The sequence below is a fragment of the Ranitomeya imitator genome, chromosome 1 (assembly GCF_032444005.1).
Source record: "Ranitomeya imitator isolate aRanImi1 chromosome 1, aRanImi1.pri, whole genome shotgun sequence".
NCBI lineage: Eukaryota > Metazoa > Chordata > Amphibia > Anura > Dendrobatidae > Ranitomeya > Ranitomeya imitator.
This window is the reverse complement of record NC_091282.1, coordinates 499268391-499281791: the sequence shown is the minus strand read 5'-3', so window position 1 is coordinate 499281791 and position 13401 is coordinate 499268391. Positions and strand designations below refer to the sequence as shown.

At 40.3% G+C, this 13401-nt stretch overlaps 1 protein-coding gene across 1 annotated transcript in view; it reads left to right on the top strand.

Moving 5' to 3' along the window:
• CNTLN (centlein) overlaps nucleotides 1-13401 on the top strand; it is a 537174-nt gene that overhangs the window by 87560 nt on the left and 436213 nt on the right. The window contains exon 4 of the mRNA XM_069766280.1: nucleotides 3811-3895. Within this exon, the coding sequence (XP_069622381.1) occupies nucleotides 3811-3895 (85 nt within the window). The remainder of the gene's footprint in view (nucleotides 1-3810; nucleotides 3896-13401) is intronic.

Below are 13401 nucleotides of genomic sequence, written 5' to 3'. Positions count from 1 at the left end.
CAGATGTCCCGTATTGGTGCAGCTTTATCTGTTTGCACACGTTCTGCACGTGTATTTTCGTTGTCAAACCTGATAAATCTGAGTATCATCTTGAAGCGGTCACGAGACATGGCTGCACGTATAAGAGGCAGAGCAGCAACATTCCACATTTCCTCCAGATTCTCTTTGTTGGCTCTGTGCACACCAGCAGCAATCAGTATGCCCAAAAATGCATGAAGTTCAGTTTCAGTAAATTGCTTGAATGTTTTTTGTGGTGGCCGTTTGGAAGAATCAGGAAAACGTTGTACCAGTTCGTTGTTGTAAGCATCACAAACTCTCTTGGCCTTTCGATTCGTTTCCCGTAATATGATGTCACACATCTCGGGAGTCATGATGGACTTGAATAGCTCTTTTGCTGTATATAGGTTGCTGATTGCTGCAGGGCCACCTCTTTGTCGTAGGACATTACGAGATTTTGTTTGTGCATTTGGCAGTGGATTACTGCACCATTGAGTTTCATCCTTAGCAGTCCAAATGTCGCCTGCACTTTGAGGCACAGAATCATCCTCAACACTTTCGTCTGATTCGTATTCATTTTCATGCTCTATGACCATTTCTTGTTCAATGTCTGAATCTTCTTCAGTAACATCCACTTGTGGTACATAGTTTTCATCATCAGATGGAACATATGGTTCATCCTCATGCTCAGAATCAGATTCTTCTAGCATTCGCATTATTTCGTCAGACGTAAATCTGTAAATATGAAAAAATGTAAAATAAATAATTTTCCGAAATACTACATTATTGGCTTTTCACAAAATTATACTAACCTGCAAACACGTTTTCTTGGATTATGGCGGAAACTAGATCCAGCATTACTATCACTCATGATGACTTGCTAGATGAATTTTGGCTTCGTATTTTGTGCTGAATATAAATAAAACATCGTAAAACAATATGTAGATACTAATTATTATCCATTTTTCGTATAAAAATTATACCTATAGTGATAAGTTTCATACAAAATATATGTAAGCCAAGTCCAGGCTGAAAGACAATTTGACTGTTCTGTCCCCACATAATGAGAATAAAGGTATAACTGGCTGTTAGATGCTGTGAGACTTTCCTACCTTCGTTTCCAAGAAATTGAAGACTTCACAAGCCTAGAAATGTGTGCTCACAGCAATGAGATGAACAGCAAAATGGCTAATGAGAGGAGGGAGGCAGGAAGACAAGTAGAAGCCACTCCCAGTTTGAATTAACTTAATTGACAGCAACATAAGTGACCAGTAACAACACTGAACAATAGATATCAGCATAACATTTGTAGCTGAATGAACTTTAGTTTCTGAAACCAAGTAAAGTCTTCCCACAGTGGAGGTATATGTGAAGGTACAATTGTACCTATGCAGCCTGTTAAGGTTGTAAAATTATGCAGCCTGACAAGGGTTAAACATTCCAAAAATTCCTGTGAAACACCTGAAGGGATAATAAACTTCTTGAATGTGGTTTTGAGGGGTTCAGTTTAAAGAATGGTGTCACACTTGGGTATTTTTTTTTATCTTATAGACCCATCAAAGTAACTTCAAATGAGATGTGGTCCCTAAAAAAAAATGGTGTTGTAAAAATGAGAAATTGCTGGTCAACTTTTAACCCTTATAACTCCGTAACAAAAAAAAAAGATTTTGGTTCCAAAATTGTGCTGATATAAAGTAGACGTGTGGGAAATGTTACTTATTAAGTATTTTGTGTGACATATCTCTGTGATTTAAGGGCATGAAAATTCAAAGATGGAAAATTGCAAAATTTTCAAAATTTCCGCCAAATTTCCGTTTTTTCCACAAATAAACGAAGGTAATATCAAATAAATTCCAGAGTTATAACCTCATAAAGGGACAGTGGTCAGAATTGAAAACATTGGCCCGGTCATTAACATGCAAACCTCCCTTGGGGGTTAAGGCGTTAAAATTGGGAAATTTTAAAATTTTTTGCCATATTTCCGTTTTTTTTTTCCATAAATAAGCGCAAGTTATATCGAAGAAATTTTACTACTAACATAAAGTGCAATATGTCACTAAAAAACAATCTACAGAGTTATAACCTCATAAAGTGACAGTGTTCAGAATTGTAAAAATTGGCCTGGTCATAAAGCTGAAAATTGCTGTCACTAAGGCTGTGTGCACACGTTGCGGTTTTTTTCGCGTTTTTTCCGATAAAAACGCTATAAAACCGCAAAAAAACGCATACAATAAGCATCCCATCATTTAGAATGAATTCCGCATGTTTTGTGCACATGATGTGTTTTTTTTCCTCGAAAAAAACGCATCGTCGTAGAAAGCGCAGCATGTTCATTAATTTTGCGTTTTTTTGTGGATTTCCCACTACAAAATGCATTGGGAAGTGTCCGGAAAAAACCGCGGCAAAAGCGCGTCAAAACTGCGGCGAAAACGCATGCAAGGTTTCTCACAGATTTCTTGTCCGCTTTTTCTCAGGAATTTTCTGCAAGAAATCCTGAACGTGTGCACATAGCCTAAGGGGTTAACTTGTTAGCTTAACTGATAACAATAACAGTAATTTTTTTACATGCCACTATGTATCCAGGTGCTAATTTTGGAATTTTTTAATGTCCATTTCATATACCGGTATGTTTGCCTTTTTTAAAGTTTACTATTGTGGGAGGCGTTTGGGGTATCCTGGCGATGTTTTCAGCTGATTCATCAATTGTGACTTATTTAAAAAAAATGCTAAAATGTTGCACTAATGTTCTCTAGTCCACTTTTGAAGTGATGAATGTAACTTTGAAATTTCTGCTCAAAGTTTGCTACATTTGACCACAGCATAAAAAGTTTTGCATTTAAAAGGGCACAAAAAAAAGGTAAACAAAAATGAAGAGAATTTCTGAGTTTGTACGCAAAGGATTGGGTATTTGGCATCTCAAAGCCGTATTCTTTTGGGGCAAATAAGCTACTGCCAGATGTCTGACTTTTCTCTCTCTCCCTGTTGAAAACTTTTTCTCTTCCTGACCACCACTCGATACACAGGGCTCATGTGTGTAAGGAAGAGGAGTGTCGAGAGAGATGGCTATTGGCCAACAAACGAGTGTTTGAGAGAGAGACTCCATAATGGAAAATGCATGATTTGTTAAAAAAACTGAATCGGTCGCCGGATTCCATCTTTTAACCTCACATTTCACCCGTTTTTCGCCGGCTCCGTCGCTGTCCATTTTTTCGACGGACAGAAAAAACGTTCCTATGTCTGTTTGTTCCGGCCGCTGGAAAATGGATTTTCGACAGATCCGGCAAAAAACGGATGAAACGTAAGGCCAACCGTCGCAATCCGCTGCCAATACAAGTCTATGAGAAAAACACTGATCTGGCGGCAACTTTTGCCTGATCCGTTTTTTTTTCAGAATTCGCTGGATTGTGCCTGACATCAAAAACCTGATGTGTAAATGTAGCCTTAGATTGTTCTAAATTCATTGGGAGTAGCCATATATTTGTGTTTCTTGTAGTGTTTTTTTTTTTTTTTTTGTAAATCCCTTATTGCAGGTTCTTTTTTTTGTATTTGACAATTTTTAGGTGTTTCATTCTTCTAATGCTAAACTTATGGTTTCAGATCCCACCTATATGGAGAAATAAAATGTCACATCTACCAGAGAAAGTGATTTACTGCTACTTACCATATGCACAATGATTTGTTTTGTGGGGGCTACTGGTCACATATATATTTATTCTTTGCTCTTTATATTTGCTAAGGAGAAAGGAATTTAAATTATTAAGTACAAACTAGAATTAATAATGTGTAACATAAATCTTCTTTGCGTTTCATTAGGGAAAAAAATATAGCAGAGAGCAAAGACAGAAAAGTTTTGGAAATCTTGCAAACCAAGGACAGCAAAATACAGGAGCTAGAAGAGGTATGTATCACCTATTGTAACTGGGATATTGTATAAATTGGTGCATGTCACTTGCACCATTGTAATGCTGGTACTCTTTTGATGATAAATGTGTTATTCAGCTCTTTAAAGGGAACCTGTCACCTGGTTTGTCCCATTTTAAACTAGGGCCAACTCCTGTGAGCTCTCATATACAGCATTCTAGAATACAGTACAGTATGTAAGTCCCCGAGGCATGCTCCATAAAATAAAAATAGCCTTTATTATACTCGCCTACAGGGCAGGCTGGTCCGATGGGCTTTGCTGGTCTTGACCCGACTCCTCTTCTTGTGATGCCGACCTCCATTCTTGCTTCATGTGGATGATGCATCCTGTGTCCACACATTGTGTCCCCGGCATTGCATTCCTGCGCAGGTGTACATCTCTCTGCCGTTCTGATTTATTATTGAAGTATTGTAGTGCACATGTGCTGAGGCTTTTGCCTTTGCCAGCGCATGCGCACCACAGTAGTTTTCCCCGTCCTCGGCAGGACAGAGAGAAGCATATCTGCGCAGGAGCTTGATGCCGAGGATACGGTATGGAATGAGTAAAACGCATGATCCACATGAATCAAGAAGACAGGAGGCGCAGGACCAAGACTAGTGGACCGGACCACACCATAGGTGAGTATTTATAAAAGCTATTTTTTTTTATGCAGAGCACATTGTGGACAAAAATATAGCATTCGATAATTGTCATATAGGGCTTAAAGGTGCAGGCCCTTCTCTATATGGGAGAAACCTGATGACAAGTTCCCTTTAACATCACAGATTTAAAAAGTGTCTTTCTTTGTTCAAAAGGGTTTCCTACAAAGAACATTTATTACTAGGAAGACAAGGATCCACATGACCACTTGTATATGGAGAGTCGTTCTTGCCCCTTATCAGCACCTCCTCATAAAGAGGAAGTTATATGGTGGGGTGGAACAAAGGATTGGGATGGTCCAAGAAGTACAATTTACTACTCATTGTTTAAGTGATGTTTTTTAACCTTTTACGTTTCACTGAACCATCTATTTGAAATGGAATATAGCTACTTAATATGTACTGATGGGATATGATGGGCAACATCATTTACATTTCTGACCACTTGGTTATTTTTGGTTCACTAAAGCCGTTTTTTTCTTATAGTAGTACAATCAGTTATAGTATTTTATGCAGGTGGGCTACAATCTACAATGATGATCCATATCAATTATTAATTAGCAGTCATAAATATATCCAGTGGATCATCCTTAATAGGAGTTGTCGTAGGGGAGGTCTCTGAAATGGATCTATTTATGCGTGGCTATCAATAAATAATTTGCTTTACTGGATGTGGTGTGCACAGACTAATTATACCTGCTTATAATTGCTGTTAGAAGCAGCATGAGTCATTGTAAGCATTTTCTGCAGCATTCAGAATGCCTTATGGAAAAAAAGACAACATTCAAGTATATTTCATTTTTAAATTTAGGTATTACTTTATTTATTTTTTTTAATACAGATTTTTATCTGGATGTTTGTAAGAACAATGTAAGGCCAGGACTTTTTATATACAGTGTAGACTTCTAATTTCCTTTTTATAAGCAGAGCGTTGGTTTACAGCTGATGATCATATTCTCAAGTGAGTATGTTTGGACCTTCATCATCACTGGCTGCATAACATAAACGACATGACTTGTCTGTATGTTTTAATCACTATGGATTGTGCATCTGTTCATACTATATTAGAGCTGGCCGTGGAGTTTTTCCTAAATGACGGGTGTGGGGAGTTGTAATAATTGTCTGAGCTGATCGCCGGTAAATCTTGAGGGCGAAATGGAAGATAAAACATAATCTACGTTAATGTGGTAAAAATAATAACATGATTCAAAGCAAAAAAGACCAGACACAAATGGGCGTGCACACCTGTTTCAATGCTCAGATTAAGATAATAATTAAATATATAGCTTTATTTGGACGTCAGGACAGAAATCCACAAACAATAAAAACAATTAAAACAAATATACATCATGGCGGTCAACCCGCACCCCTCAATATTAAACGGTGACAACCTGTCAGTTTTCATAACAGTGTGTTGAATCAACATTACAAAACTGGCAATTAATAATACGCTATGACAGAATCACAAATCAATAAATTACAATAGTTTGTGAGAATAATTCATGACTAATAATTCATAGCAACCATGACCAAACATCAAAACTGACCTATTCTTTTCCAGAATGTGACCCAGTCGTCTCCTACAATAATGAGTTAGATGTCAGTAAACTGAGTTGCATAGTATGGAGGTCACAAAACACAAAAAAAGTTTGCACATCAAAAAATCTATTCAACCTTAATGATCACCACTGCTGGCAGGAGGAAAAAGGAAAAAAAAAGCCAAAAATGTCCATTTAAAGTATTCCCACACCCGAGATGCACCCGATTAGGAACTGCCAACACCATGACCACCATCACAGCTTTCAGGCACTGTTCAGCCTCCTACACCCACAGCACATTCCGGCGTCACCTCCTCCAGAGCTCACCAAGAGAACAAGTTATTATTATTTTATTATTATTATTATTATTCATTTTTATAGCGCCATTTATTCCATGGCGCTTTACATGTGAGTTGATATACAAGTTGATATTTCGTCCAAGGATCCTTTAGTGGCACATCAGCTGCACTATGTATTACCGAGGCCAACACCCTCCTCCCCTCACCCTGGTCAGGTTTCCAGGTCTTCTCCAATACAGAATCATCATCATCGTCATCCTTAACAGATGACTCTGTTGGGCTAACGGCCTGAGCCCTATGCTCCCCATTCCTGCCTGATTTCCTCCTCAAGATTTGCCCTGGCTCAGAGTGCATCTACCACTGCAGGGCCTTTATCACCACTTCTTACAGAGCCATCAACAAAGCTTGGCATTAGAATCATACCCTCCATCTCCTCTGGCCCTTAGTTGTTCTGGCGTAGTATCTTCCTTAGCTCGCTGGGGTGCTGATGGTTAGGCAAATAATGGGCAGAAACGGGTGTCGTTGGCTGAAGGGAAATTCCGGTCTGTGGGAAAAAAAAAAGTATTAAGACGGCTGTTGAGGTGGACTGAGGAGAACACTGAAGAAAACCTATAGAGACATACGAGTAATAGGCAAGTATTCATAACAATTTTTAACTTTATTAAACAATTATAAAGGCAAAAAGGGATACCATTCTAAAAACTGCACCCCTCAAGGTGCTCAAAACCACATTCAAGAAGTTTATTAACCGTTCAGGTACTTAACAGGAATTTTTTGAAAAAATTAAAAATTAACATTTAACTTTTCTTCACAATAAAATTGACTTCATCCAATTTTACAGGGGTAACAGGGAAAAAATGGACTTCAAAATTATTTGTTGTGTAATTTCTCCTGAGCATGCCAATCCCCGATGTGAGGGAGAAAACCACTATTTTGGTTCGCTGCAGAGCTCGGAAGGAAAGGAGCGCCATTTGACTTTTTGAATGCAAAATTTTCTTTAACAGAAGGCGGACGTGTTTTTTTTACGAGAGTCTCTGATGTGCCTAAACAGTGAGAATCCCACACAAGTGACACCATTTTGGAAACTAGACCAATCAGGGAACTGATCTAGATGTGTGGTGAGCACATTGAACCCTCAGGTGTGTCACAGAAGTTTATAACGTTGAGCCGTCAAAATAAATAAAAAAATCCAATTTTCCCCACAAATATGTTTTTTTGCATAAAATATTGCATTTTTATAAGAGTATCAGGAAAAATTGCACCATTCAATTTGTTGTGCAATTTCTCCTGAGTACGCCGATACCCCATATGTGGGGGAATACTACTTTTGAAGCACAGTGCAAAGCTCAGAAGGGAAGAGGCGCCATATTGGAGTTTAGATTTTGCTGGAATGGTTTGAGGGTGCTATGTCACATTTGCAGAACCACTGAGGTGCCAGAACAACAGAAACCCCCTATATGGGAACCCATTTTACAAATTACACACCCATTAAAATGTTGTTTTAATCGCAAGTTTTTAATTTTTCTAAGTGCTAATAGGAATTTTTTTTCTACAACAAACTGAGGTGCATTTTTTGTACTGTGTGCGCCAATACCCTATATGTAAACGAGAAATATTTTTCAGGCACAGTGCAAAGCTTGGAAGGCAATGAGCGCAAGATTTTACTGTTATGCTTTGCAGGTGCCATGACCTACTGGGAGAGTCCATGAGGTTCCAGAACATAAGAACCCCACCCATAAGTGCCCCCATTTTACAAACTACACCTCTCAGTAAATTCATCTAGGAGAGCAGTGATCATATTGACACCACGGATGTGTCACAGAATTTTATACCATTGGGCAGTGAAGCCCCAGATTTTACATTTTCACACAAAATGTCGGTAAAAATGGCACCAATATTTGTCCCTCAATTTCTACTGAATGTGGCAATACCCCATATGTGGCTGTACAGTACTACTTAGCTAATCGGTGAGACTCTGGAGGAATGGAGTGCTATTTGCCTTCTGGAGCACAGATTATCCTAGAACATTTTGTGGACTCCATATACAGAGCCCCTAATTGCTAGAAGAGCAGAATCCTCCTCAAGGGACCCCATATTGGAAACTAGGGTATAGTTGGGGAATTTATCTCCAGGTGTACTGATGATTTTGACTCCCTGGGTATTTTCCAGAACCCAAGCAGCAATGAATGTGTCTGATTGAAAAATGAAAACTGCCGTTGAAGTCACCAGTACATTATTCCCAGCTCATGCTTCTGGAGACACGCACCTTTAAATTAGGCGGGCTATCATAACTACAGAAATGCCAAATATGTGGGCGCCTAATGTGGTTTAGACACACTTGGGCTCAGAAGGGAGGGGGAGGGGGCATTTGGATTTGGAAGCAGAGAATTTGCTGAATTTCTTTTGAGGGACGATGAGCCATTTCACTTTTCCAGAGCCTTTGCGCCACCAGTAACATGGAAGCCCCCTATATTTCTGTTAACAGATGACAAGCCTGAATGAGGGCTTGCTTTTTTTGTCGATTGAGTTGAAGCTTTTATTGGGAACATTTTACATAAGGTTTGGGATCACATTTATCCGGCGCTCTAGACGGAGTACTTACTTTGGGGTTTCCATTTAAATCTCTGAGTGACATGATTAAGATGAAACCCCCGAGGGTCCAAGCACTACAATGAGGCAGCAGAGTTACTCTGGACTCCATCTCACCTCTTTTCAGTGGTGTCCTTCTTTTCAGAAGTGAACAAAATTGTGGTCAATGGTACTTTTATGCAAACCTAAAAAGACTGATACCGCTGGATCAAAGGTTAGACGGGTCCACAGTGCCTCCATTTGCCTCATTATAGTCAATCTTCCGCCCGGGGGTTCCATCTGAATCACGTATTTCAGACATTTAGGCCATGTTCACACATTCCTGATTTCCCTGCTGTTTTTTCTGCACTAAAAACCGCAGCTCTTGGCAGAAAACGCAGGTACGTTTTTTGGTGCGTTTTTTGGTGCGTTTTTTATGCGTTTTTTGATGCGTTTTTTGATGCGGTTTTTAGTGCAGTTTCTGTGTGTTTTCTAGGAAGTTTTTTTTTAGGGTTAAAATGGCTGAAAATACCCTAACCCTACCCCTAACCCTACCCCTAACCCTACCCCTAACCCTAACCCTAGTTCTAACTGTAGTGGGGAAAAAAAAAAAATTCTTTATTTTATTATTGTTACTACCTATGGGGGTGATAAAGGGGGGGGGGGGGGGCATTTACCTTTTTTTATTTTGATCACTGTGAGGTTATCACAGTGATCAAAATGTGCCTGGAACGAATCTGCCGGCCGGCAGATTCGGCGGGCGCACTGCGCATGCGCCCGCCATTTTGGAAGATGGCGGCGCCCAGGGAGAAGACGGCCGGACGGACACCGGGAGGCCCGGTAAGTATAAGGGGGGGAGATGAGGGCACGGGGGGGCGTCGGAGCACGGGGGGGTGGCATTGGAGCATGGGAGGGTGGGATTGGAGCACGGGGGGGCAGCCACACTCCGCCCACGCACTTCCTGCTGCAGCAGTTCTGCACCACAAACCGCAGAAAACCCGCAGATGTTTTTTTCGTCTGCGGGTTTTACTGCGGGTTTGACCTCACAATGGAGGTCTATGGGTGCAGAACCGCTGCAGTTCCGCAAAAAGAAGTGACATGGTACTTCTTTTTTACCGCAGCTATTCAGCGCGGCTTTTTTCACGATTTTCCGCAATGTGGGCACAGCAGTTCCTGTTTTCCATAGGGTACATTGTAATGTACCCTGCATGGAAAACAGCTGCGGACCCGCAGCGGCAAAATCGCGGCGGTTCCGCATTAAAAAAAAGGATTGTGTGAACATGGCCTTATACAGAAAACCCTGGTGCAAGAACAGAGCGCAGGATAAGTGTGTGCTGAGTCTTACTGCGATCTTTGTGAGACAGAATGAATAAAATCAACAGCAGGAGAAGAATTGGTTTTATTTATTTTTTATGCCATTTCTCGTGCGGTAGAAGTAATTAGGGAGACTTTATTCTTTGGGTTGGTGCGATTACAGAGATACCAGAGTTATATCTGGATTTTATATTTTGCTGCTGGCACACACTAAAAGATGCTTTTTATTGCAATAAAAAAAGTTTTTGCATCACCATATTTTGAGAGCTACAATTTTTCCATATTTTGGCCCACAGAGTCATAGGAGGGCTTGTTTTTTGAAGGACGAGTTGATATTTTTATTGGTACTATTTCTGGGCACATACGGTAACTTTTTTCTAATCATTTTCTATTCTGATTTTTGGAAGGTAGAATGAACAATAAACAGCAATTCAGGATTTTTTGTTAGGGGGGAGGTGTTTATGCCGTTCCATATGCGGTAAAATTGATAAGGCAGTTTTATTTTTCGGATCAGTACTATTACAGCGATACCTCATTTACCATACATACTCGAGTATAAGACGACCCGAGTATAAGCTGAGACCCCTAATTTTGCCACAAAAAACTGGGAAAACTTAATGACTCGAGTATAAGCCTTGGGTGGAAAATGCAGCAGCTACCGGTAAATGTAATGCTGTAGATAAGCCGCCGATGTTACCTGAAAGAAGAGAAAAAGAGGTTAGATTATACTCACGAAAGGGCGGTACTGCTCCGATAGGTGTCTCAGGTCCGGAACAGCGCCTCCCATCTTCATTCCATGACGTCCTCTTCTGGTCTTCACGCCGCAGCTCCGGCGCAGGCATACTTTGTCTGCCCTGTTGAGGGCAGAGCAAAGTACTGCAGTGCGCAGGCGCCGGAAAGGTCAGAGAGGCCTTGCGCACTGCAGTACTTTGCTCTGCCCTCAACAGGCAAAGTACGCCTGCGCCGGAGCCACGGTGTGAAGACCAGAAGAGGACGTCATGGAATGAAGATAGGAGGCGCCGGAGCGGACCTGAGACACCCATTTGACTGGACCGCAACGGGACCGCCCCTGGGTGAATATAATCTCAATTGAATTAACTGTTCACTTTGCGGTTACACCTTTGTGACCAGAAGAAGCTGGTTTGGTTTTGAATCCCTTGTAGTTTTATAAAAACAATAAAATCGCACTTGTTTGGACCAAACCACAATGCCTGTGTGAACGCTACCTAATGCCTACCTGAGCGCGTGAATCCCTACTATCTATATATGTGTATATATGTATGTATAGAGTTGTGCGAAAAAGTTTGCCCCCTTCCTGATTTCAAATTCTTTTGCATGTTTGTCCCACTTCAATGTTTCAGATCACCAAACAAATGTAAATATTAGACAAAGATAAAACAAGTAAACACAAAATGCAGTTTTTAACCCCTTAAGCCCCGAGGGTGGTTTGCACGTTAATGACCGGGCCAATTTTTACAATTCTGACCACTGTCCCTTTATGAGGTTATAACTCTGGAACGCTTCAACGGATCTTGGCGATTCTGACATTGTTTTCTCGTGACATATTGTACTTCATTTTAGTGGTAACATTTATTCGATATAACTTGCGTTTATTTGTGAAAAAAACGGAAATTTGGCGAAAATTTAGAACATTTCGCAATTTTCCAACTTTAAATTTTTATGCCCTTAAATCACAGAGATATGTCACGCAAAATACTTAATAAGTAACATTTCCCACATGTCTACTTTACATCAGCACAATTTTGGAACCAAAATTTTTTTTTGTTAGGGAGTTATAAGGGTTAAAAGTTGACCAGCAATTTCTCATTTCTACAACACCATTTTTTTTTAGGGACCACATCTCATTTGAAGTCATTTTGAGGGGTCTATATGATAGAAAATACCCAAGTGTGACACCATTCTAAAAACTGCACCCCTCAAGGTGCTCAAAACCACATTCAAGAAGTTTATTAACCCTTCAGGTGTTTCACAGGAATTTTTGGAATGTTTAAATAAAAATGACCATTTAACTTTTTTTTCACAAAAAATTTACTTCAGCTCCAATTTGTTATATTTTACCAAAGGTAACAGGAGAAAATGGACCCCAAACGCTGTTGTACAATTTGTCCTTAGTACGACGATACCCCATATGTGGGGGTAAACCACTGTTTGGGCGCATGGCAGAGCTCGGAAGGAAAGGAGCGCCATTAGACTTTTCAATGCAAAATTGACAGGAATTGAGATGGGACGCCATGTTGCGTTTGGAGAGCCCCTGATGTGCCTAAACATTGAAACCCCCCACAAGTGACACCATTTTGGAAAGTAGACACCCTAAGGAACTTATCTAGATGTGTGGTGACCACTTTGACCGACCAATTGCTTCACAGAAGTTTATAATGCAGAGCCGTAAAAATAAAAAATCATATTTTTTCACAAAAATGATCTTTTCGCCCCCAATTTTTTATTTTCCCAAGGGTAAGAGAAGAAATTAGACCACAAAAGTTGTTGTGCAATTTGTCCTGAGTGCGACGATACCCCATATGTGGGGGTAAACCACTTTTTGGCCGCATAGCAGAGCTCGGAAGGGAAGGAGCGCCATTTGACTTTTCAATGCAAAATTGACTGGAATTAAGATGGGACGCCATGTTGGTTTGGAGAGCCCCTGATGTGCCTAAACATTAAAACCCCCCACAAGTGACACCATTTTGGAAACTAGACCCCCTAAGGAACTTATCTAGATGTGTTTTGAGAGCTTTGAACCCCCAAGTGTTTCACTACAGTTTATAACGCAGAGCCGTTAAAATAATTTTTTTTTTTTTCGCAAAAATTATTTTTTAGCCCCCAGTTTTGTATTTTCACAAGGGTAACAGAATAAATTGGACCCCAAAAGTTGTTGTCCAATTTGTCCTGAGTACGCTGATACCCAATATGTGGGGGGGACCACTGTTTGGGCGCATGGCAGAGCTCGGAAGGGAAGGAGCGCCATTTGGAATGCAGACTTAGATGGATTGGTCTGCAGGAGTCACGTTGCATTTGCAGAGCCCCTGATGTACCCAAACAGTACAAACCCCCCACAAGTGACCCCATATTAGAAACTAGACCTCCCAAGGAACTTATCTAGATGT